Source organism: Euleptes europaea, chromosome 9, assembly GCF_029931775.1.
Source record: "Euleptes europaea isolate rEulEur1 chromosome 9, rEulEur1.hap1, whole genome shotgun sequence".
Classification (NCBI taxonomy): domain Eukaryota; kingdom Metazoa; phylum Chordata; class Lepidosauria; order Squamata; family Sphaerodactylidae; genus Euleptes; species Euleptes europaea.
The window spans coordinates 69,071,772-69,097,591 of NC_079320.1; the positions used below are offsets into that span (position 1 = coordinate 69,071,772).

Consider the following 25,820-nt stretch of genomic DNA (forward strand, 5'->3'; position numbering starts at 1 on the left):
AGGTTTACTTTTTTAAATTTCCCAGTCCCTGTTGAAATAGCGCATATTGAACTTCACAAGGCATTGCAAGTAGAATGCTGGCCATAGAGCATATGTAAAGTTTAGCCTAAGCAAAATGATTAAAGACAGCAAATTACTCCAGTGAATAACAGGATTTTCCCCATGTGACAACTCATTGCAGTTTATTTGAATAGACTCATTGACTGGGAACAGTTGGCCCAATTTTTGCAATACATGTAGGTGTGAAACCTTTTTTTTTTCAATTTAGAGCACTGGGTAGAGAATGCATTTGGCAGCATTTCACACATGCTTTGCTTGAGTGTAAATGGGACCCTAAGAGAATGGAATCCTGTTTAGCATTTACAGAAATGATCGCTCTCAAGAGGGCCCTTGTGAAAATGAAAATCTGTGACTCAAAATGCCAGCCAGAGCCATTAGCCGCAGAACTGTTTGCAGATAAGTAGTCAGCTACATAAAAGTGGTTTACGTGCTTACCAGTGTTAGGAATTCACATTAGCCCTAGCACACAAACAAGCTATTTTTTATAATATTAAAAATGATGCACACTGGTAATGCAGAATAGCCAATTTCTAAAGCAATAGGGGAAATTTTTTAAATGGTATATCACTTTTTTTTTTCAGAGATCTTCTGAATTCATAGATGGGATTGCACCCAAATTTGAAAAAATGGGATATGAATAGCTTCAAATAGTTCCTTTTCTAAATAAATTCATGTTCTGTTTGAAAGCAGTGGGGAAAACAAATAGTTTCTCCAGTGAGGGGATCCTGTATCATTTTCTAGGCAACTCAATTTTTGTCCTTTACATTTTTTAAATAGGAAGTTGTGTGTTTTTTGAAAGCAAGGGGTTGTTATTTGGTGGTGTAGCTTTATTGATTGTTCATAGCTACCATTTAGACATTTGGTGATAGGAAATTAATATTCAAACGTATGGTCACATGCAAAGCTACACGGGTAGCCTTGGGCAAGTTACTTTCTGTCAGCCAAACCTACCTCATGTAGTGCTGAAAATCTAAAACATTACTCCATGGAAGGTGGGTGTTCTACATATTACCCAAATAAAGGAGAATATTGTATGGCAAGTGGAAGTTGAACCTTACATAAACAATGCTGTTTCATCCCCTCTCCCATTTGAATTGCTGCTACAGTTGTTCAGTATAGGTCTCAAAAAAATAAAACGCCTGTCATTGTGACAGGTAGGGTTGCCAACTTCCAGTTAATAGCTGGAGATCTCCTTCTATTACAACTGATCTCCAGCCAATAGAGGTCAGTTCCCCTGCAGAAAATGGCCACTTTGGCAATTGGACTCTATGGCATTGAAGTCCCTCACCTCCCCAAACCCTGCCCTCATCAGGCTCCTCCCCAAAAACCTCCCACCGGTGGCAAAGAGGGACCTGGCAACCCTAGTAACAGGAGACAAGAAGGGGGGGAGGATTCATATATGACAAGGTAAAACTCCTTCCTCAACTGCAGAAAAAGCCATTTTTGACCTTATTAATTCTGCTTTGCAACCCACACTGAAAACAAGGTCAGCAATTTCCCAAACCCTGCCCTTTCGTCTGCATTGCTCTAGCTCTAGGTTTCAGTCTCTTGACCACAGAGCAATGTGACAAAGATGAATAAGAATCCAGAAACTGGATTTAGTATCAGCTAAAAGTAGTGTTCACAGCACCTTATAAGTGCTTGTTCACTTGAATGGGTGGACTGATTTGGCAATTTCCACTGATTCCCTCTTCTTACTGCTTACCCCCCCTTCCCTGCTCATGTTGGTCCACAGGGCCCTCTGTTCTGCCAGGAAAAGCAATTTGTGGAGCTCAGGGGGCTGTCATGGAAGAGGGGTGGCAGTAAAGTTCCATACTGCTGATAGAAAATTAATTTTATATCCAATCCATTGGATTCCAGTGCTTCTGGCCTGGCCCTGAATTGGATTTTGCTAATCTGTGGTGTTGTTTTTTCCTACTCATACAGATTGTGCAGGAATATACACCATTTGTGTTTCTTCACATTCACCTTGTGTACGCAGTGGGGTTGCCAAACTCCACGTGGCACCTAAAGATCTCCCACTATTACAATTGATTTCCAGATGACCAAGATCAGTTCCCCTAGAGAAAGTGCGACTCTAGGGCATTATACCCTGCTGAGGTTCCTCCCCTCCCAAAACCTTGCCCTCCCCAGACTCCACCCCCAAAATCTCCAGGTATTACCCAACCCAGAGCTTCCAACCCTAGCACACAGGTAGATTATGGGTACAACATTTTTTTCAGGTAGGGTTGCCAGGCCTCATCCACTGGCAATCCTCAGGAGCATTTTGGTGGCAAAGCCTGGGGAAGAGGAATGTCACAGGCCCCGTGATGCCACATCCAGGTGATCACCTGGAAGTGACGTCACAGCATCTGCGATACTCTAGGATTTCACCCAGTCTCAATTATCTTTACCAAATGCTTTCTGGAATGTGATGTCACAGTGTTCACACATCATTTCCCCTCTTTTTTCTCCTCCCACTGCTCCATAGATCTAGCACATGGGATGGAGCATGAGAGAGAGGTTGCCCGCTGTGACCCGCAACCTGGTAAGCCTGTCTTCTGAAATAGTGTACTTTAATTATATCCAAATAATATAGTGAGGGCCCAAATAAGCCCTCACACAGACATTCCAAAAGGAATTTAACATTTTAAATGGGATAAGGATGAGGCTGAATTGTGTGTGTGTGTGTGTGTGTTAAGTGCCGTTAAGTCATTTCCGACTCATGGCGACCCTATGAATCAGTGTCCTCCAAAGTGTCCTATCCTTAACAGCTTTGCTCAGATCTTGCAAATTGAGGGCCGTGGCTTCCTTTATAGAGTCAATCTCTTGTTGGGTCTTCCTCTTTTCCTGCTGCCTTCAACTTTTCCTAGCATGATTGTCTTTTTCAGTGACTCTTGTCTTCTCATAATATGTCCAAAGTACGACAGCCTCAGTTTAGTCATTTTAGCTTCTAGGCTGAATTTTAGCAAACATTTTATGCTTATAGGGAGATTGCTTCAGTAATCCAATAGCCAGTTGCACCAAAGAGCTACTCAAAATGGACGTATACTGAAACCCCCCCTCCTCTGAAAAGTCCCAGTTTCCCTAACTTCTCTCTTTTCTTGTCTTCTAGAACCCCCCAAGGAAACAAGTAGTTTTGGGTTGCCTGGGGGTAAGGAAAAACAGACAGGTGGAGTTGCAGTTAAGCCCTCTCTTCCTCCTCTGCTGAAAGAGCCCCTGTTAAGGGCATTCTGCAAAAAATAAATGGCTGTTGCAACTTCATTACGCACGGCCGCAGGGTAATGTCTAGTTTACCTTTCAGACAGTGCTGAAAACCCCAGTTATCTCTTTTTGTTTCCCAATCCAGACTTCCTTTTAATAGCTGGATTGCAAGTTTAGAGAAGTGCATTAGCAATAATGCATTGTGTCAAAGGTGTAAGTTGGAAGAGATATAGTGGAGATGATTTTCAACTTCATTATGTAGAATAATGGGCACTAACAAAAGGAAGCCAAAGTGCAAGGATAAAGCAGATTGCACCTTTGGAGATTCAGCTGTCTCATAGCTGTTTTTATGAAATGTGTAAGCTCGGTGTTGTGATGAAAAGCCCTAAAGAATTACAAAGAGGCCAGTGATGTAAATGCATTGTGACATTAGCCGGAGAGGAAAAGCTGTGTTCGCTAAAAAAAAAAGAAAAGAAGAAGACTCCTCCCTCCCCCAAATGCAAAACAACTGAAAAACAAGACCAAAACTCTGAATTGTTTAATCACATAATTGTAAGCAAAAACATGTAACGTCAGTTGATAATGGCAGTATCTTTTATTCAGTTAGAAAAATATATAGCATTTTTTAAAATGTGGGTAAAGGGCTAGTTCATGCCATCGTATTCCCTATTACTATGTATGGGTGTGAAAGCTGGACAATGAAGAAAGCTGACAGGAAGAAAGTAGACTCCTTGGAAATGTGGTGTTGGAGGAGAGTGTTACGGATACCATGGACTGCCAAAAAAATACATCTGTGGGTTAGAGATCAAATCAAGCCTGAACTTGCCCTAGAAGCTAAAATGACTAAACTGAGGCTATCCTATTTTGGTCACATTATGAGAAGGCAAGAGTCAGTAGAAAAGAAAGTCATGCTAGGAAAAGTTGAGGGCAGCAGGAAAAGAAGAAGACCCAACAAGAGATGGACTGACTCAATAAAGGAAGTCACGGCCCTCAATTTGCAAGATCTGAGCAAGGCTGTCAAAGATAGGACATTTTGAAGGACATTGAATCATAGGGTCACCATGAGTCGGAAGCGACTTGACGGCACTTAACACACACACAAAGGGATAGGGGTGTGTGTGAACAGTCTCTTCCCCCCCCCCACTATTCTCTATTAAGGTTGGCCGTTAATGGGAATTCAGTGTCATTGGATTACTATCAGCTGTTAAATTCATCACGAAATCACCCTTTTCTTTTCAGTCCCATGGTGACTACTAATAACCACACAGATGGGTAGAATGTTAAAGACTGGGGAAAAGTTCTGCTCCCACTAGAGTCTGAACCAGAGAACCATGGCTTTCGGCAGGCAGAAACACTGTTGGAGTGAACCCAAGAACCATTGCTGCCCTGTGGTTTCCAGACCACTTAAAAATAAATAGAGGACTGCAATACAAGGAATGGCAAAGTATTCTTTCCCCCTCTTGTTTCCACTCCTTGGGCATGTGAAATGGAGGGTAGAGCATAAGTTGGAGCCACCTCTGGAATGTGTCAGGCCACCACCTAGGGTTGCCAACCTCCAGGTACTAATCAAAAAACGGCTTGCAAGTGCTAAGTAGGGAGTGTGGAAATCAAGAAAGTAGCACAAGACAATTCTTTCTATAATAAGAAGACCAAACTATAGCAATTAGTGCTATTAAGAATATGTATTGGAAACATACAAAAAACAAAATTCTGGAGCAAAAAGTATCACATAGGTAATTAAGACCCCAACATTCAATAAGGGCTTTACAATACAAATATGAGCCCAAATTCTCAATCCTTATTCAGTCTGCATAAATAATTTCATAAAGTGCATGAGTGAACCACGGGAACAATACTCAGTCCTTATAGAGTCCACATGAAATTTCATAAAGTGCATCAGTAGGTCGCAAAAGCAAGATGAAGGGCAATGGAAATCCGGTATAATTCCATTTCGTACAGTCTTTTTCAAGCCTTCAATCTTTTTGTGCACTATTCTGCAAAAAATACACATGGTTCTACAATATGCCATTCATTATAAAATGTTCATAAATAGATAGAATAGATAGATAGACGGCAAATCCACGAAAGCAGTTTTATTGGGTAGAATCGACAGGTTACAGAAGCTTTATTCAGAAGGATTCTAGTAAGGTTCAGAGGCAAGATACGCAGCATATATGGAAGAACGAAAGTAGATAACGGGTTGCCTAGGCAACCCCCCTCCAAGACAGGAGGGGGTACTTGGCATTTCCCATACTATGGACTCCTTGAAGTCTAAACACGGGGCATGGCCCGACCTCGGGCAAAATCACACATCAGCACCTGCAAGCAGCACAATCGCATACCATCCTCATGACCTGCTCCTGACATCCTATTACAACTGATCTCCAGCTGACAGAGATCAGTTCACCTGGAGAAAACAGCCACTTTGGCAATTGGACTCTATGGCATTGAAGTCCCTCCCCAAACCTCACCCTCAGGCATCATCCAAAAAACTTCCCACTGGTGGCAACTAGGGCTGTCGATTCGGTTCCATTCGAACTGAAAAACAGCCGAATTTCCCCCGATTTGGCGGTTTCTAGTTCAGATAGAACCAAAGTCAAAAAAGGCGGGAAAATGATGAGCCGAACTCGGTGAGTTCGGGCGGACGCCGGATAAATTTGTACAAATTTGGCGACCCCGAATCAGCATTCTCCCGCAGCCAATAGGTGGCAAAGCTGGGTCTTCTTCTGGCCAACCAGTCGCGGATGAGTGCATGAGCCTGGCCACTGCGCGGCCCAGGGAGAGAAAGAGAGAGTGTCTGTGTGTGTGTGAGAGAGATGCCCATGGGGGGTGCGTGTGCGTTTTCCCAGGTTGCTGTGCAGCCCAGGGGGGGAGAGAGAGTGTGTGTGTGAGAGAGAGATCCCCGTGTGTGTGGGGGGGGTGCGTGTGCGTGGTCCTGGGTTGCTGTGCGGCCCGGGGTGTGTGGAGAGAGGCCATTTATGCATGTGAGGTTTTGCTTTGGATTTGCCACTCTCTAGATGCACATTTTCCCCATCCAAATTCTCAAAACTCAACAATAAGCTCCCATGCAGTTTTGAGAATCTGGATGGGGAAAATGTGCATTTAGAGAGTGGCAAATCCAAGGCAAAACCTCCCGTACATAAATGGCCAGAGTGTCTGTGTGTGAGAGTCTGTATTCCTTCCATTGCTGCTGCTCCTGTGCTGATCGTGAGAAATCCTGAGCTGAACTGACCTGCTGCTGCTTGCTGGAATCAGATTGGATTACTCCTCCTGACCCCTGCTTCTGCTGGAGGAGAAGACATCCACAGTTTGACCCATTTTGGGGCTTTTCTCTATAACTTTTTTCCTGTGTGTGTGTACGTGGGGGGGGGAGAGGGAGATTCTGTGGGGGGGAAGCCAAAGGGGGGGCTGTTCTGCTGGGGGGGTTGATTGCCTCTGTGCTAGTGTGTTTATTGCTGTTTTCACTGGTTGCCACTTTCGCCTGGAGGTCAGTGTGGGTCGGTGAGTCTCTCTCTCTGGCTGCCCCGTTGTTTTCCTTCGTTTGGAATTTGCATCTTCTTGTCATGGGGGGCTGTTCTGCTTGCAGGTGGTTGATTGTCTCTGTGGGCCGTGCCCGTAGAGTCCGAGCTTTTGCCTTTTTTTGCACGATGGGGGGAGGGAACGGCGTGCAGCGGGTGTGCATGTGTGTATGCGCAAGTGGTGTCGTGTGCCATACAATGCAGCATCCTGCTTATTCCCCCCGGCCCCCTCCCGTGGGTGTCCCTGCTCAGGATTTCTCCTTTCCCCTGACAGTGACAGCTCAGCCACGTTGTCTCCTCCCTCAACTCCCCCCCCTCTTCGTTGGTTTTGGGTGCCCCCAGGGCTGAGGAAGCGGTGACAGGAGGAAGCAAAATGTTGAGGAAAGGGCGGGCAGTCCTGATCCTCCGGCCTGCTTACTCGGAAGTAAAAGCCGTGGTGGGGCTTTGCTCCCAAGGTAAAGCAGAGCGAATTGTAAACAATGCCACCTTTTATCAGTCTGCAACAATGGGAGGTTTTGCCTTGGATTTGCCGCTCTCTAGATGCACATTTCCCCCATCCAAATTTCCAAATCTCAACAACAAGCCCCCCTGCAGAGTTTTGAGAATTCAGATGGGGGGAAATGTGCATCTAGAGAGCAGCAAATCCAAAGCAAAACATCCCATGCATAAATAGCCAAAGAGAAACAATGGGAGGTTTTGCCTTGGAGTTGCCGCTCTCTAGATGCACATTAAGGATTGCCTGCTCCCATTCATTCAATGGGCGGATGGGGGACCCCTTCCAGACCCCATAACTCGGGACCCCCTGACCCAATCTTCACCAAACTTGGGTGTTCTTGCAAGTAGGGTCCCTCCAAGCTTCCCTGAAAGTTTGGGACCTCTACCTCCAAAAATGCCCCCCCCCCGGAGTTGCGGAAATCTGCGAATGTGCTTTAAATGGCTTTATTCGGCCGAATTTATTTGGGAAACCTGAATTTCATGCCGAATTCCACGAATCCAAAAAGGGGGAGTTCAGAGTTTGACATTTTCCGAATAAAAACTGGCCAAATTTTGCCGAATCCAAATTTTACCGATTTTTTTTTTCAACAGCCCTAGTGGCAACCCTACTACCACCCTCCTTGGACATTAGAAGCTACAAGCCCGGGATGCAGTAACTGGGCATCCTTAGGCTTGCAGAGTCTTCTGTACAGAAAAAGGGTGGTAAAAACCCTGCCCTTTCACTGTATCCAAGGTCCATAAGGATCAAAATGTAAGGCACAGCATAGCCTGGAGATCGTGCCTTCTACCTGCCTTGCATGCCAATAAAGTGAGGATCAGATTTTTTTTACCAGTCCCTTGTTTTATTGAAGAGCTTTGAGACGCACAGCCTTGGACCCTCAAGGCATCTCTGCACAGGGCTGGTTCAATTATTGGGCAGTCACCTCAGGCAATTGAGTGGGGTAGCTAGTCCCCCACTCCACTCACCTGTCTGGCATGATAATGCAATTGTAGCTACAATTTTATAAAACAGCTCTTATTTATAAAACTTGCAAGCTCAAAGAAAACACTGCAAATAAACTAATGTTGGGAGGAGGACTTTAAATTTTACTAACAACCAGGGTTGCCAAATCTGAGTTTGGAAATTCCTGAAGAATTGGGGGTGGCACCTGGAAAGCATGGGGTTTAGATAGGAGAAGAACTTCAGTGGGTATAAAGCCATACAGTCCACCCTGCAAAGCAGCCATTTCCTTTAGGGCATCTGATCTCTGTAGTGTGGAGATCGGTTATAATTCTTGGAGGAGATCTCCAGGCCCCACCTGGAGGTTGGCAACCCCAGTAGCAATACAGCAGAATATGATTAATAACAACTAATAACTAATGCCCTTGGAAATCTAGGTGCTGAAAAAATCACTAATATGTTGGTTAGTATTTTTGGTATTTCTGTCAAAAGGGATAGTAAAAAAACAATTATGTATATTTCAGACTGAGGTTGATGATCTTGAGAAGTATTTTCAGGGGTGTTCTTAAGGGTAGGTGGAGAGCATAGATCCTGTGTAGTTCTGCAGGAACATTTCCCACTGTTTTTAGATGAAGCTGTCCAGACAGAGAATGTAACTTTAGGTTTCCTCCAGGATTAAAGGCAATGATTGAAGAATTGCCTACTCCATGATAGTCACCTTTTAAGATTAGACAGGTGGCAACCCTGGAGCGGGTCTTCTTGGTTGTGGTACCAAATCTCTGGAATTCGTTCCGCAGAGAGATTCATCTGTCCCCTTCTGTTGCAATCTTTCAACAGTGGATGAAGACTTTTTTTGTTTGGTTTGATGTTCCCTCAGTGATTCTCCTTCTTGACCAGTGTTTTGATTATTGTTTTTATGTCATTGTATGTACGGGTTCTTGGGGTTCGGTTTAAAAGGTTTTAAAATTTGATTTTATTGTGTATGTTTTAATTTGTTGGCCCTTGTGAGGGCAGAAAGTCAGGATATATGTTTTGTAAAATACATAAAAATAAAATAAATATACAATACCCTTGAGATAATTTGCTGAAGACTAACATTTGAATGTTCTCATTTGGTGTGTTCTTATAGCATTACCTATTGCAGAATTTTACAGGTAGGATGGAAGGTAAAGAATAGAAAGGATATGAAATCTTACCCTACCCATCCTTCCTCATGGTTTCCTTTTACTGCTCTTTATTGCAGCCTGCACCTTTCTCCTGGTGGCCAGCCATCTTTTGTTTCTGTTCCTTCAAAGGAGAGATGTAGATCCAGGTTCTCTTGGGGGCTTGCTTAGCTTTTGCTTTCCAAACATCCATCTCATCAGTGGTTATGTACTTTGGATTGTGTTTGGTTTGGCTGTCTGGTGATTGGAATGCTCTGTCACATTCCACACAGTCTTCATAGATACGCAGATACATTTTTCTTCTTCTTCTTGACTCATGGAAAATATGCTTAAAATATTAACAAGCAATGTGAAAGGCTGTCAAGTAAAGGAGCATCATGACATTATAATGCTTCAAGTAATTCACAACCCTGATGCGACCCTTATATCATTGAATTCAACATGGTTTAGTGAAAAATATTTCAATTATTTATGTAGAATGTTTATATCTTGACTTCCTCCCCAAAAAAGGCCCAAGTATCCATCAGCATATAAAACTCTAATGCTGCTGTAACAATAATTGTAAAAAAATTGACACCCACTATTTGTCTTACGAAAAATATAAACCATGCCATCCATGCATCAGTAAAGATGTAAATATAATATAATATGTAATAAATATAAACACTGCCATCTTTAGATCATCCAGTCGACACCTAGTTCAACAGAAATTCCTCTGAATCAAGACAAATGTCCTCTAAAAGATGGTAGAAATTATTTTAGCAACTGGTTCTATATTTGAGAATCAAGATTCCATACTTAGGTCCAAAAAGGAAGCAATTGTTGATTTTAAAAAAGGCTGTAGGTCAATAGTAAATGTACTTTGGGATCACATTTGGTCCCAATTGGCATCAAGCTCAATATCTGAACATTTTCTTTCTACCCTTGACCAATTTTGAATAAAGGAATTAATTCAACAGGAAAACAACAGTGTACTGTACAAAGTTCTTCTGTCCACCATTGTATCCTCACAATGACCATGTTGAGATAGGTTAGGCTGAGAGTGTGTAACTGGCCCAAGGTCACTCACAGTGCTATCCTAATTGTTTCTTATTTCAACTTTCATATAGAAGTAAGGGACAAAGAGGACAGCGAGGAGGAATTTGCCAATGAATTGAACTGAAGGATTCACACTACCTTTTCTTACTGTGCCTCAATAGTATATTGTAATAGCAAGACCTGTGTGTTCCAAAGACTCAGATAACAGTCAGAAAAGTCTGCTTTGAATAATTGCTTTTTTAAAAAAAATGTCTTTTACATTAAACAACTCCTTTGGCTTCATCATGGACATGTTTTTTGACTTAGCTAAATAGTAATATTATGAATAGCTTTTAAACCAAAGCGAGGTTCAGCTAAATTAGAAAGCATTATCACTAAATTGCCTTATGCCCAAGGTCAGGTAGATATAAAAATAACATGCAAAGCAACTGTACTTTTGAAAACACCAAGTCAAGAAACCACTGTTTTGTAAGTAAATATATATAAAGTTTCCATGATCACTGAAGGTTTAATCCAAAGGTCACTAATGTCGATTTGCGACCTCCATGATCTTACTCATTTGCATATATGCAGAGCCATCTGTTGCTTGTCTAAATTGACAAACATCTGGATTGTCCTTTCTGGTTTATTAACCATTAGGGAAGGGAAGAAAATATTGTACCAAAATGTACCAAAGTACTTTACCAAAATATATGCAGAGTCATCTGTTGCTTGTCTAAATTGACATACATCCAGATTGTCCTTTCTGGTTTATTAACCATTAGGGAAGGGAAGAAAGTACTTTACCAAAATGTTCATGCAGGTAAATTGAATAGGTTCACATTGCTTTTCTGATGGGCCAATATATAGATGCACCAAATACAAATTAGAAGACAAGTAAAAAAGTTGGTAATGGGCTACTTTGAATGGTATTTGATATTTTATTTGTTTGTTGTTTGTTTGCTTGCTTATACCCCACCTTTCTGCCCTCATCAGGGCCACCAAGGTGGCTAACAGATTAAAAACATACATAAAAACGTGTCTTTAAAACCATTAAAACCAAACTAAAACACATAATTGAAACTATTTAAACCAAACTAAAATTCACATATAAAAACATAAAATTATTTCAGGGTTTTTGAATATGTTTGTCCAAAGCTACTTTCCTGTTTTGGACCAATGATTTCATATCTTGAATTTGGGATATATTTCATCAGTGTCAAGATAGAGGGCAACATATAGGAAGAGGTGACACGCATGCCTTCCACCTCTTGTTTTGTCCTAGAACCTGCTCTGGCTGCGTCCAAAATGGGCTGTAGACAACTTCTGCAGCCTGTGTTGATGCCAGGGCCACCAAAAGAGGTGGGAACCTCCATTGCACTGGTAACAGGAGTTAGTAACCCCTACCACTGCTGAGGTCCAGGAGGACACTCGTTGGAGCTGGAGGGGGATGGAACCGGAGGATGCTGATTGGGGTGGCAAAGTTTGTCGAGCTGGTCCTAATTTATGTAGAAGAAAAAGAAGAGTTGGTTTTTATATGCTGACTTTCTTTGCTTTTAAAAAACACACAATTAAACTATATAATACAAATTAAACATACAATACATAACACTATCACATGCACAACACAACACATCACAACACCATACAATATAATTCAATATATCAACACATATTTTGCCAGGATGAACTTAATAGATATGATTTCATTATAAGTTCTATCATATAATATAAAAGACTAATATATTGTTTTTGCTGACTACCTTTAATGATAACAATCCAATCATGATGTCTCACATATTATTATATCTAAACATTTTCATCACCAATATAATCCATACAAGATTTATACCCAATAACTAACTTTAGTAATACTAAAATCTTAAAACTAACGACTTTTCTTACAATTTGTGCAAACCTTACATCAAATGTAAATAATACAGTTCCCATTTTTTAAAACTCTTTGCTGAATCTTTTATTTACTAGATTTGTCAACTTTGCCATCACTTTGTATTCTTTCTCTGCCTTTTAAGGAGAATCAAACCGGCTTACAATCTCCTTCCCTTCTTCTCCCCACAGCAGACACTTTGTGATGTAGGTGAGGCTGAGAGAGTTCAGAGAACTGTGACTAGCCCAAGGTCACCCAGCTGGCTTCATGTGTAGAAGTGGGGAAACTAACCCAGTTCACCAGATTAGAGTCCGCCGCTCATGTGGAGGAGTGGGGAATCAAACCCGGTTCTCCAGATCAGAGTCCATTGCTTTTAACCACTACACCACATGGAAGAAAACCTTGCACTTCACAGTCGTACTTACTCAGCACAAACTTGTTGAGTTTGAGGAGAGACATCATTTATAGTGAAGGAAAAGAATGAGAGGGATATTTTTCCCTACTCCTGACTGAGGCACTCTTATTCTGAAAATGTTTCCCTTCATTCCAGACAGCTGGAATTGAAGTTCACAGTTACATAACTAGAAGTAGTACAATGGGAATATATACATGCAGTGCTTTTATGCATGTGCTCATATTAAAAGATAATGTTTATGCATTGCAAATTAAAAAGAACCCCCCATTCCCTCACTTTTTGCAATTAGTCTTCTATTTACTAGAAAGACAGTCATTGCCCTAGCAACCAGCAAGGAAATTGAACTGTAGGTAACTTTAGAATACAGAGAAACCATTGGAGAAGAAACACATCAGCCAGTGAAATGTGGTTATGTAAGTTTATCACTGTGTGCAGATTTTTAATGAGGGAAATAAATAAAGCAACAGCAAGTTTTCACACAGTTTAAAAGATTTAATTTTTTTTGGTAATTATTGTGAAGGATATTGTATTAAAAGGCCTAAATCAAGCCTTTGAAATAAAAATAATTTTTTAAAATTATTACAGTTGAACATTTTTTTAGAGTAAATTAACTGTGGCAGAAGCCAGATATATTAATGTGTTTATATGGATATGAGCAACATGAATATATATACTCATATATATTGCTCTAGCAACTAGCGTATATATAAATTGTGTTATATCCTCTTTAAATGCAAGCAGCAGTGTTAAGACTGGAAGAGTTGTGTGTGTATGTGTGTATCTCTGTCTCATGGAGAATGTAACGAGAACCGAGGAGCAGGATCGTGTCCTATTTTAGCAGCTTTTATTATTTTCAATTTTTAGATATTACTTTAGCTGTTGTTCTGTTCTGAAATGCAAGCAAAACCATATTTATACATAATTCTACATGCAAAGGAATTGCATTAAGATTGACTGTTATAAAGGTGGGGTGGGGTTTGTGGAGGGGAGGGACTTCAATATCGTAGAGTCCAATCGCCAGAGTGGCCATTTTCTCCAGGTGAACTGGTCTCTATCGGCTGGAGATCAGTTGTAATAGCAGGAGATCTCCAGCTAGTACCTAGAAGGATCCACGCACCCACCACGGATTTATCTTTTGGAACGTTTTGACAAGTTTGGTTTATACATAGTTAGAATTTCATAAGGGACATTGTTCTACTGAATAAGATGAATTATATGAACAGTGATATATTTGTGTATGTATATTTCCCTGTATAAATAATACAACAGCTTTCTAACATATTGTATAAAAAGTGCATATGATGGTTTATCTTGTAGAATAAGTATATAATTGAATACTTGAAGGTTTTTCCTCTCAAAAGTAAAAGAAATAAGTGTGAAAAAAGTAAAAGAAATAAGTGTGTTGGTGGCTGCGTACTGAATAATTCCTTAGCCGGTTGCCAAGAACCTAGAAGTTGGCAACCCTAGCAAGGGCCCCCACCCAGTCCCCTGCCAATTGTCAGCCTCATGCTGCCAACCCTAATACCCAGAAGTAAACCCCCTTCAGCAAAGGCCCTGGTTATCCGTATGATTTTACTTTTGGTTCATTGTGGTCAGCCTAATTAATTACCTCCTGTTCTCTACCGGCTGGCACTAATTCTCCAGTGGAAGTCATGAATAAACGATTAATTTTTCAATTCTTGGCACTTTGGGAAGGAAACAAGGGGCTTAATACTGCTTTCTACTTGGTTAGCCAGCCAAAATCATCGCTTGTATTTTAATGATATTGTTTATTTTTATTACAACAGTTACAAAATAACCCACTAAAACGGCAGTGGGTTTGTTTGTGCAAAGTGCAAAACAGTACGTAAGCCTCCCCTTCCCCAAAAACAAGAGCTGATAATTTACAGTAAATTCATGAATGACCTGATAGAGCTCCAGGTAGGAACAGGAAATAATATGGAAGGAGAAAGAAAGACAACATTTTAAGGGAACAGTCGCCCTGGAAAATCGAAATGGCACTTGGACTGTCCACATGGAATATCATTGTGCTGAAATTGTGATTCAAGTTTTTGTTTTTTAAAAAATCACTACAAATCAAGCCTGAAGAAGATGGGGAAAAAATCATTGGAATGCAATATGTTGCCTATGATGTCATCAACATTGTCCATACAATCTGAGTGAAAGAGTCACAGTCTGTTGTGGAACCAAACTGGACTAACGATAATTGTTCTGAAGACATTTTAATTTTTTTCATCACAGGAATATACAATAGACGTTTTCTTTCGCCAAAAGTGGAAAGACGAGAGGTTAAAGTTTAAGGGTCCAATGAACATTCTTCGACTAAACAACTTAATGGCCAGTAAAATCTGGACTCCAGATACATTCTTCCACAATGGAAAGAAGTCAGTGGCCCATAACATGACAATGCCAAACAAGCTACTACGAATTCAAGATGACGGGACGCTTTTGTATACCATGAGGTAGACCCCTTCATCTTTTCCTGTTCATTTTCCCGGCAGGCTGCTTACGTATTAGTGTCAACTCGTTACCCTTTTGCTCAGCCTTTCAATTCATCCATATGACATTTATCTTTTATGTTAAGGAGGTGCCCATGATGACAAAGCAAATTGTCTTTTCCACATAAGCATTTGATAAAGAGAAACATTCCACCAACCCACCCCCAAGGCTCTTACCAGTATAAGGCACACACATACACCACCCATTGTGATAGCTTAGATTTTGTAAGTGCACAGTGAAATCTTCAACACTGGAAAGAAAGTGAGCGTAGAACTTCGTACATATTCTGTGTCACTACTAATGGAGTGGGTAGCTTGAGGTAATGATGGTGCTTTTTATGACATCAACCTTAAGATTTGTGTCTGCTTTTGTTCACTTATTTGTGGGTATTGTTTGATTGGTCAAAACAACCACAACAAAGTTGTCAATTTGTGTTTTCTGAAGGCAGGCACATTCTACACTGGAGTAGCAGCTCTGCATTCCTATAAAGTTTATACCTGACAATTTAGAACTACATAATTATTTCATTCAAATGGCTTCTTCTAAGGTTTGATGTGATAAGGCAGTATCCCGTGAAAGGCAGTATAATATACAAAGGATGAAGGAAGGATGATTTAAATTTTAATTAGTTTACCATAATGACAGTTTCATCTCAGAGGCCAGCATGAACTGTGCTAGTTTTTTGTTGAATTGTTTTTCTTGACCTCTCAGTTGCAGACTGAAGTTCATATTTTGCCTTCCAGGCTCACGGTCCAGGCTGAATGTCCAATGCACTTAGAAGACTTCCCTATGGATGCCCATTCATGCCCATTGAAATTTGGCAGCTGTAAGTAACATAGTTAAATATGTGGCCTCTAGCTAGTAAATACCTTATGTAGTTCAACATTGCATTATTTCACTTCGCCGTGCTCAGATTTATGTACGCTTCAGCAATGTCATACCACATTATATATATTCGGAGGGTGTTATTTCTTACTCTTTTATCATACCGCTAACTCCCTGGGTTCTTGGTTTTTCAGGAACCTAATTAGCCTAATTCATCACAACCTTTTTTGCAATGTATTAACCAGGCTTGATAGTATAGGAGCTATATAGCTAAGAAATCTAGCACTGACATATATACAGTTCAATACCTGATATAGTGTGGACATAGATTGGGAAAAACCAGACACCTTCCTTGAGGCCAGTGGCTAGAAATTTAATGGGAGGGCATGACTACACTGAAGAGACTATGGTTGCCAGGTCCCATCCTAATCTCTGAGACCCATTGTGTGTGGCCTGATGATGTCATGCATGGGTTCCAGTGATGTCATGGGGGTTGGGCCTAGTGACATCACAGTGGATAGTTTTTATTCAAATGTGTACATACAACTAGGTATGTTTTCAGCTATTACAGTTGTCCTTCCACACACCAACAGATGTGTACAACATACCTGTGTGTAGTTCCAGTCAAATAACATTCTAATTAGCTATGTGCTAAATGAAAAATGTAGTTTATTTTGTTTATTTACTTTTGATTTTATATCCTACTCTGTCCTAGCCATGCCCAGGCTCAGAGTGGCTCCCATAATTAAATCATATACATACATTGGTATATAAAAATAATTTATGATTAAAACCATAGGTCATAATTCTGATATCCAACTGGTGCCTAGTTCATAGCACACAGGGGAGCAGCCAGCCCGGGGGAATGGTCAGGAGCTTTTAGTGCCAATAATTGTCTGCCATCTCCAGCTTCCATGTGCAGTAGTTATCATAAGCAGGAATGCCTAGAACATTAGAAGAAGCCATATATCTACAGGGTAGCTCACCATCAGCTGTCTATGGAAAACTGATTTGCTTATGATCATACTACAAGAGCTTTGTTGATTTCATTAGTGCCCCTGCAGTCTTCTCTCAAAGAGATGTTGTTGGACATAAGAATGTGGGGTGAGATTCAAAACTAGTGTGAAAATTGGATGGGTGGGAGAGATAACAATTAACCATTCCCTTAATTACTGGGAGATTTCTAGATTACACCTGTCTACAAATCACTTTGAGGAAAGGCAGCATGGTATAGCCCGATCTCGTCCAATCTCAGAAGTTAAGCTGGATCAATGTTTGGATGGGAGACCACAAAGGAAGGCTCTGCAGAGGAAGACAATGGCAAACCACCTCTGCTTCTCACTTGCCTTGAATGGTAGAGTTGTCATAAGTCAGTTGTGACTTGACAGCATTTATGTATGTACATACAAATCACTTCTTTCAATCTAGAAATTATACCCTAATACCAGGTAGGTAGGTTATGTATGTGTGGGGTCTGTGAAGAACATTTGTAATCTCAGCATTCACAGACATTTTCATTATTTTTCATTATTTATTATATCCTGCTTTCCCCCCCAGTAGGAATCCAAAGGGGCTAACAACACACACATATAAAAAAATAGAAATGAACAGGAGGGAAGGAAAGGCTTCTGAGTGCAGAGCAGGTCTTCTTCTCTTTCTCTCTCTGCCAGATCTTTCTCCCGGTTCTAGGCTGAATGCTGCTGAACCTTATTTATTTAATATCTCGGCTCATTAAAAAAAGTTCCAAAGCCATTTGCAGTCTGCTGTAAAGTATATTAGAACAAACAGAAGCAGCAAAGCAATTAAAATTAAAACCAGCAGCATTCAAATTGCAACTGTCAATAACAGTAGCAAAAGTCAGCAGCAGCAGTAGCAGAAAATGGGCATCAGAATCACAAAAAATAATTATTGTCTTAACCTGAAATCTGAAACTCAAAACAATAGGCACCAGAGCACCAGACATATGAATGTATGGATAGAATTCTGTAAGCAAAGCAATACAATAGAACTCCCCCTCCCATCTAATTTCTGAGGATGGGAGAAGATGGAATAGGGCTTCTGACAATGATCTCAACAATTGGGCAGGTTTGTACAGCAGATGGTTAAGATATCCAAGTCCCAGACATTTAAATGATTTCAAAGTAAGAACCAGCACTTTGGATTGTGCCCACAAATTGGCAGCCAGTAACATTTGTTCAATACTAGTGATGCATTTTCCCAGTAACTTTTACCAGTCAGCGCTCTGGCAGCTGCAGTCTGAACCAACTCATGTTTGCAAACAGTCTTCAGAGACAGACCAACAGTGATCTAAGCCAGCTGTAATCTAAACGATGTAATCAGAGCCAGATCTGTGGCCAGATCTGGCTTTTCCTGGAAAGGGACACAACAGGTTCAGCACCTTTACCAACTTCAGCTGGTACATGTCTATCCCATTTTTATGCTAACCTTTCTCCAAGGTGGTCAGGGTAGCTTACATAGTTTACCCCTCCCAGTTTATCTCCACAACTCCATAAATCTGCAAGATAGTGTCTGGCTCAAAGTCATCTAACAAGTTTCATGGCAGAGTGGAGATTTGAACCTGAGTCTCCACAGTTATAGTCTAACACTCTAATCACTAAACCATGCTGGCTGTGGTACATTCCACATGCCACAGTTAATAGATGAACTGCAGGAAATGGATCTAATAGCACCCCCCCCCAAGCTGACAACTTACTCATTTCGTGAAGTGCAACCCCATCTAGAACATTCTAGCCCCTCATTCTGTGGTTAGACATTGAATGAATAACTAATCAGTTAACCAACATCCCCCCCATAAAATCATAGAGTTGGAAGGGACCATCAGGGTCATCTAGTCCAACCCCCAGCTCAATTCAGGAAATTCACAACTACCTCCCACACCCAGTGACCCCTACTCCATGCCCAGAAGGTGGCCAAGGTGCCCTCCCTCTCATGAACTGCCTAAGGTCATAAATCAGCATTGCTGACAGATGGCCATCTAGCCTCTGCTTAAAAACCTCCAAGGAAGGAGCACTTGCCAGTCTTGTTCAGACTGATCTTAAGTTTCCTGGTCCTCATTCAGCTTATTACTGAATCCAAACATGTATTCAGGCCACCCTCTGACTCATCTGACACTTCTAAAGAGGAGAAGCAGAGTAGAATGTCATCAGCATATTGATTATACTTGTCCCCAGATTCCTGGACAACCTGTCCCAGTGGTTTCGTGTATATGCTAAGTTGTAACCCAGTGTGATGCCACATTACAAATACCAAGGGGTCAAGAGGTAATCTGCCAACACCACCTCTGGGTACTAGACTGCTATACAGGAACAGAAACACCAGGGCTTGTTATCACTGAGACCTACTTTCAGAAGGATACCATCCATCCAGAAGGATACCATGTTTGAAGATTTTGGAAGTCACTGACATGTAGGAGAGTCAAGGGGGTTGCGTTCCTCCTATTTCTCTCCTAGTGACAGCTGTCAATTCGGGTCATCCAAGGCACTTTCATTTCCAAAACCAGGTTGAAAACTGCATTGAAATGAATCCAGATATTCTGTTTCAGTGTGGAATTATACAGTCACCATCCTTTCAGGCACCTTGCCCCCAAATGGGATACACATGACCAGCCAATAGCTGTTAACTTCACTAGTGTCCTTGGAGGGTTTAATATGTAGTGAGGATAATGTAATAATATTGTGTCCCTTAAGACCATTCCCTGGCTGAAATTCTGCCTATCTGTTACTGACATGCTCATCATTCTTATATTTCTTTTATACTGTCTTTATGCTAACTTCAGTTCTTTGGTTGTTGTTTTTATCTTAAACTTGCTGCCTTGTTACCCATCAGTTTCAATGGGTAACTTTGTATTTTTAGAGGGATTTTTTTCTCATGTTTTGTCTGCATTGCTGATGGCTTTATAAACTTCTGTCATGTCCTCATCCTCTTCATGCTAAGATTAATAAAACACAGCAAGTTAAAGCTTATTTGATTTTTTTAAAGGAAGAAATTTCATTCTTAGAGCATCGTGACTGCCCTGTTTTACAACTTACCACAGGGGTACCCAATCTTGTCGATCCTGTGGGCACCACCACAAAATGAGGCCCAAGGCCAACCATAAAATGGCTACCATACTGGACTAGAACTAGTCACTAAATGTTTGGCACATTAAAGACTAACAGAGCAGCGAATGCCCTTTGGAACCGGCGTGACACCTGTGCCAACATTAGTGCCACTTGAGCCAGCTAAACTGGCACTAACGCCAGCACAGGGCCACTTACACCAGTGCCAGGGAGCAGCATAGCAGCACCATGCTAGGCCACTGAAGCGGCCGTGACAGTAACATATCTCTGCTGCAAGGGGCTTGCCAGCACCAAAGGGGGCATTTCGGGGTCTTTCCCATCACATATGATAGAAAGTACCATCCACCTCTTTACATTTCCAACATTTCCCTTATCCATCTTCTTAGTATCCTTTGGAGTAATATACCACCAGTAAAACATCTCATACCAATTTTCTCTTAATGAATGACTTGCTGTAAATTTTATATCTTTTGTCCATAAAGATTCCCATTGTTGGAAAGGTATTTCTTCCTTGAAATTTTGCATCCATCTAACCATATGTGTCTTAACTTGTTCTGTTTCTGTGTCAAACTGAAGTAATAGCTTATACATTCGTCCTAATAAATGATCTTTTGTCTGTGTTATCACCCTTTCAAATTCAGTCAATTCCTTTATTACGCCGCTTCCTGTATGAATATCCTTTTAAAACTAGTAGTAATGTCCTTTTGAAACAAGTTGAAAATATAGTAGCCATTCTATATTTTTGCCTTTGTCCATCTTTTGCCAAGACTTGATTTCCCCTTAAGAATTTGTCACATCTCCATAGGTTATAAAATCATTATTTTCCCTCACACATTTATCATAATATGCCTCTATAGGGGACATTAATGGGGATATTGGAGGACTAAATCTTCTTTGGATAGATTCCCAAATTTTAATTAGTCCATCTCTAATTAAATGACTCTTAATTTTGCATTATTTTTAATAAATTTTTAATCCATAGGTAATAATGTAAACCTTTTTCCAAGTCTGCTGTTTACAAGTATAGAACTTGTATTTTTCACTGTCAGCACACTGATTTGACAGTTTCTACTGAAAATCTCTGTCTTTGCATAGCTATAGCCAACTAATCTGAAAACAATCAAAGTATATGTAGGATTATTTTTTCCAAGGTCATTATCTAATCTCATATATCATATGACGTAGCATCATTTCATAAAACAAAGTTCTATATGGATTGACTGGAGCTTTTAGCCCATATTCAATATTCCTCATGTGCTGCAAAGATATGGTAGCAATAACTACGCTACTTTATGCAGGTTCTGTAAAAATGCAAGTAGATAGACAACGGAGCAAAAAAAAAATGTGTTTGACTATACATAAGAACTTTTTTCACCTGCATTCACAATAGCTTCCATGGATTATGATTCATATTTTTTATGTAGGTGTTGTGTTAAACTGTATATTATATTTTTCAAGTTGTAAAAGCTGCATTATTTTGTTGGTTAATGTGAAAATGTAAGTATTGTTATAGACTTTCAACTAATAGTGATTTTTTTATAATGCAACTCAGAAGAATTGTAAATATGGTTGTACCAGACCCACTGCATATCAATGGTTTATCTGTTTCTTCTCTCTCTCTCTCTCTCTCTCTGTTTTACTAGTTTGCATTTTTGTAATGGCCTACAGCAGTTCAATTATTTTGAACTAAACTAGTGGTCTAACAACAAGTAATAGTTAAGATTAGTATGATAGAGCAATACTCGGCACTACAGATAAAACATATATTCATCTGCTGTAAATTTTTAGTTTACAGTTGGCTTGATAACACTAGAAATTTCAGAGCCAAAGCTAATTAGGTTGCATTGTTCTTAGGGCATTCCAGTATATTCACGTAAAAAAAAAAATAGCGTCACCATATGTCCTGTTATGAAGGTAAGGAAAATATCTCTAAGAACTAAAAACATAGATAATCATTTTTCACACTTTAAATGTATTTAGATAGTTATACCTCACTTTTCTTCCCAATGATGACCCCCCCCCAAAGTGGCTTTCATCTTTCTACTTTCCTCTTTTTCCCTCACAACAAAACCCTGTGAGGTAGGTTAGGCTAAGAGAGTGACTGGCCTAAAGGTACCCACCAAGCTCTCTTAGCAGAGTGGGGATACAATCTTTGATCCTAAGTAGATAGTCTCACCATTACACCATGCTGGCTCTCAAAAGAAGTCTCCAAAGAAGATAATTATGTCTCAAACTCTGTTAAAGTTGGCCTTACTTATCTTTTAATTTATTTTGTGGACTTATATGGCCTTTCCACCCATATAGGTCCTCAAGGCAGCTAGCACATCGGAAGTTAATGGATGCATCCCGTAGCTGGATCCATCACAAAATTTCCATTTGCACTAGAACTGTTGTGAAAATTCTTATGCAACCATTTCTGGGCACTATAATATTTAAGGAGGAATGTGCTAGATGTTGCACAAGATCTTTCACAAACAGAACTGCACTAAGTCCATTTATGTTTCAATTTATGGATCTAACCCATGGAGAGGAGATTTCACCCTTCCTGGGTGATCTCACACAGCCAAGTTAATTTGAAATGTCAAAAGGTTAGGGAGCATGTCTAATCCAGAGGCTTTGCTAATTATCCTGGGAAGCTCATACAAAATATGTATCTGTCTTTGGTTGTGACAAAGCATCATCTTATTTTTTTTCTCCTGCAGATGCATATACAATTTCAGAAGTAACTTACAAGTGGACTTACAATGCATCTAATTCAGTAGAGGTAGCCCCAGATGGTTCCAGACTGAATCAGTATGATCTTTTAGGTCAAACAGTTGGACAGGAAACAAGTAAATCAAGTACAGGTTAGTAAAATGAACGAGAGACCAAGAGTGGTAAAAATAATTGTTGTTTAATTATGTAACAACAGTGTCAGGTTGTGCATGGGATCTAATGTTTGGATATTATCTCTGATATTTGCATATATTTTTATTAGGTTTTATTTTGTCTTTATTTTTTATGGTGGGCATGCTACTTAATATGGATTTGTAATTTGATTGGTTCATGAAAAGCTATGGTTGGTTTTAAAAGAAATGGTGTGCTGCAACATCTAATTGTTTTGATGTGCAACCTGTACTCTGGACAAGAGGCTACTGTTAGGACCAAATATGGAGAACAGAATGGTTTTCAATTGGCAAAGGTGTCAGACAAGGATTTATTTTATCTCCCTATCTGTTCTATCTATATGCAGAATATATCATAAGGAAAGCTGGATTAGATTTAGATGAAGGTGGAGTGAAAATTGGTGGAAGGAACATTAACAATTTGAAATATGCAGATGACCCCACATTACTGGCAGAAAACAGTGAATACCTGAAACTACTCCTGATGAAGGTTACAACAGAAAGTGCCAAAGCAGGTTTACAGCTGAACATCAAGAAGATAAAAGTAATGACTACTGGGGAAATACAGAACTTTAAGGTTGATGATGAAAAAGTTGAAATAGTTAACATCTTGAGAACATCCATACTTTATAGACAGCTATCTTCTTTCCCCTGACTCTTCCAGCATATTTTACCAGTTTGAGGAATTGCAAGTACAGAAAGGCCTTCTCCAGGGCACGCTTAGATATTTTAGTGCTTGGAGTCTTGGAGGGCCATTTTAATGGGATCCCATATAGGAAAAGAGACTGCTCCTGTGATCAAAAGTCTGTTGAGGATTTATTTCACATCACATTCCAGTGTCCAAGATATGAGGTTGAACAGTTAGATTTTTGCGGACTATAATATCCCAATTCCCAGGAAGATCAGATCAGGAGAAATTAGTTATATTACTGAAAAATACAGACAAATGCATCACTTTCCAAATGGCAAGATTTGCTGCCACCTTAATGAAGGATAAAAAAATGAGTGGAGCATGCTGACCGTAGTATGTTTGACCCATGACTGCTCCACTATGGGTCACTTGTCTTTAGACTGTATGGTCTTTCTTTCCTATTCTTTCCAATAGGGACTGTGGCTAAGTGGGAGAGCATCTGCTTGGTATGCAGAAGGTCCCAGGTTCAATCCCTGGTATCTCCAGTTAAAGGACCAGGCAGAAGGTGATGTGAAAGACCTTCCTCTGCCTGAGACCCTGGAGAGTTGCTGCTTGTCAGAGTAAGGTAAAGGTAAAGGTCCCCTGTGCAAGCACTGGGTCATTCCTGACCCATGGGGTGACATCACATCCCAACGTTTCCAAGGCAGACTTTGTTTGCGGGGTGGTTTGCCAGTGCCTTCCCCAGTCATCTTCCCTTTACTCCCAGGAAGCTGGGTACTCATTTTACCGACCTCGGAAGGATGGAAGGCTGAGTCAACCTTGAGCCGGCTACCTGAAACCAACTTTCGTTGGGATCGAACTCAGGTCGTGAGCAGAGCTTTTGACTGCAATACTGCAACTTAACACTCTGCCCCACGGGGCTCCGTGCTTGTCAGAGTAGACAATACAAAATTTGATGGACCAAGGGTCTGATTCAGTATATGGCAGCTTCATGTGTTCAACATGTATATTACGAGATATAGATGCATAATTTTAATGATGTATTTGTATTTTAATACTCTCTGGAAAATGTTTAATTCTTTAAATTATTTTACTATTTTTAAATTTTATTTGGGTGGAATTTCCACCTTATTCTGTATTGTTGCTATGGCTTTTTTTTTGCTAATGCAATAAAGACTGGATGATGATAATACTTGTTAAAGAATTTCTAATCTTTGGCTCCATCATCAACCAAAACGAAGAAGTCAGAAGGAGACTGAGACTGGGAAGAGCAGCAATGAAGGAGCTAGAAAACATTACTAAGTGTAAGGATGTGTTGCTGGCAACCAAGATCAAGATAATTCATACTATAGTATTCCCCATTACTAAGTATGGGTGTAAAAATTGGACAATGACAAAAGCTGACAGGAAGAAAGTTGAACTGTTGTATTGGAGGAGAGTTTTATGGATACTGTAAATGGGTTCTAAATCAAATCAAACCTGAACTCTCCCTAGAAGCCACAATGGCTAAACTGAGGCTGGTTGTACTTTGGTCATATTATAAAAATACCAGAATCACTGGAAAAGACAAAAATGCTAGGCAGTAGGAAAAGAGGAAGACCCAACACAAGTTGGACTGACTCAATCAGGGAAGCCATGGCCCTCAGTCTGCAAGACCTGAGCAAGGTTGGTTCTTGTAGGTTATCCGGGCTGGTAACCGTGGTCTTGATATTTTCTTTCCTGAGACACTGTCCTTCAGTGTTACTCCTCTGAAGATGCCTGCCACAGCTGCTGGCGAAACGTCAGGAAAGAAAATACCAAGACTACGGTTACACAGCCCAGATAACCTACAAAAACCAATAAGGCTTGGCTTCTTGTCCTGAAAACCTCCAGACTAACAAAGACTACAGTCCACAATAGCCATGCAGATTAGCTTTGGATTTCACACATTAACAGATCACTTCAGGATACAATGGTTCCATATTAACATACCACACCCTCATTAGCACATTATCTTGATACTTACAGGAATGATTAGCACATTACCATTGATACTTTTTGCAGGACAATGATTCAGCTCAACCCAACCCCTTTCTGACTATATATTAGTCTTCCTACACACTTGACACTGAGAGACACTGTCCTTCAGTGTTACTCCTCTGAAGATGCCTGCCACAGCTGCTGGCGAAACGTCAGGAAAGAAAATACCAAGATCATGGTCACACAGCCCGGATAACCTACAA

General features: G+C 40.4%; 1 protein-coding gene across 1 annotated transcript in view; it reads left to right on the top strand.

Annotated features, from left to right (window-relative positions):
* GABRA2 (gamma-aminobutyric acid type A receptor subunit alpha2) overlaps nt 1-25,820 on the top strand; it is a 106,497-nt gene that overhangs the window by 64,709 nt on the left and 15,968 nt on the right. The window contains exons 5-7 of the mRNA XM_056855156.1: nt 14,921-15,141; nt 15,922-16,004; nt 22,785-22,928. Of these exons, the coding sequence (XP_056711134.1) occupies nt 14,921-15,141; nt 15,922-16,004; nt 22,785-22,928 (448 nt within the window). The remainder of the gene's footprint in view (nt 1-14,920; nt 15,142-15,921; nt 16,005-22,784; nt 22,929-25,820) is intronic.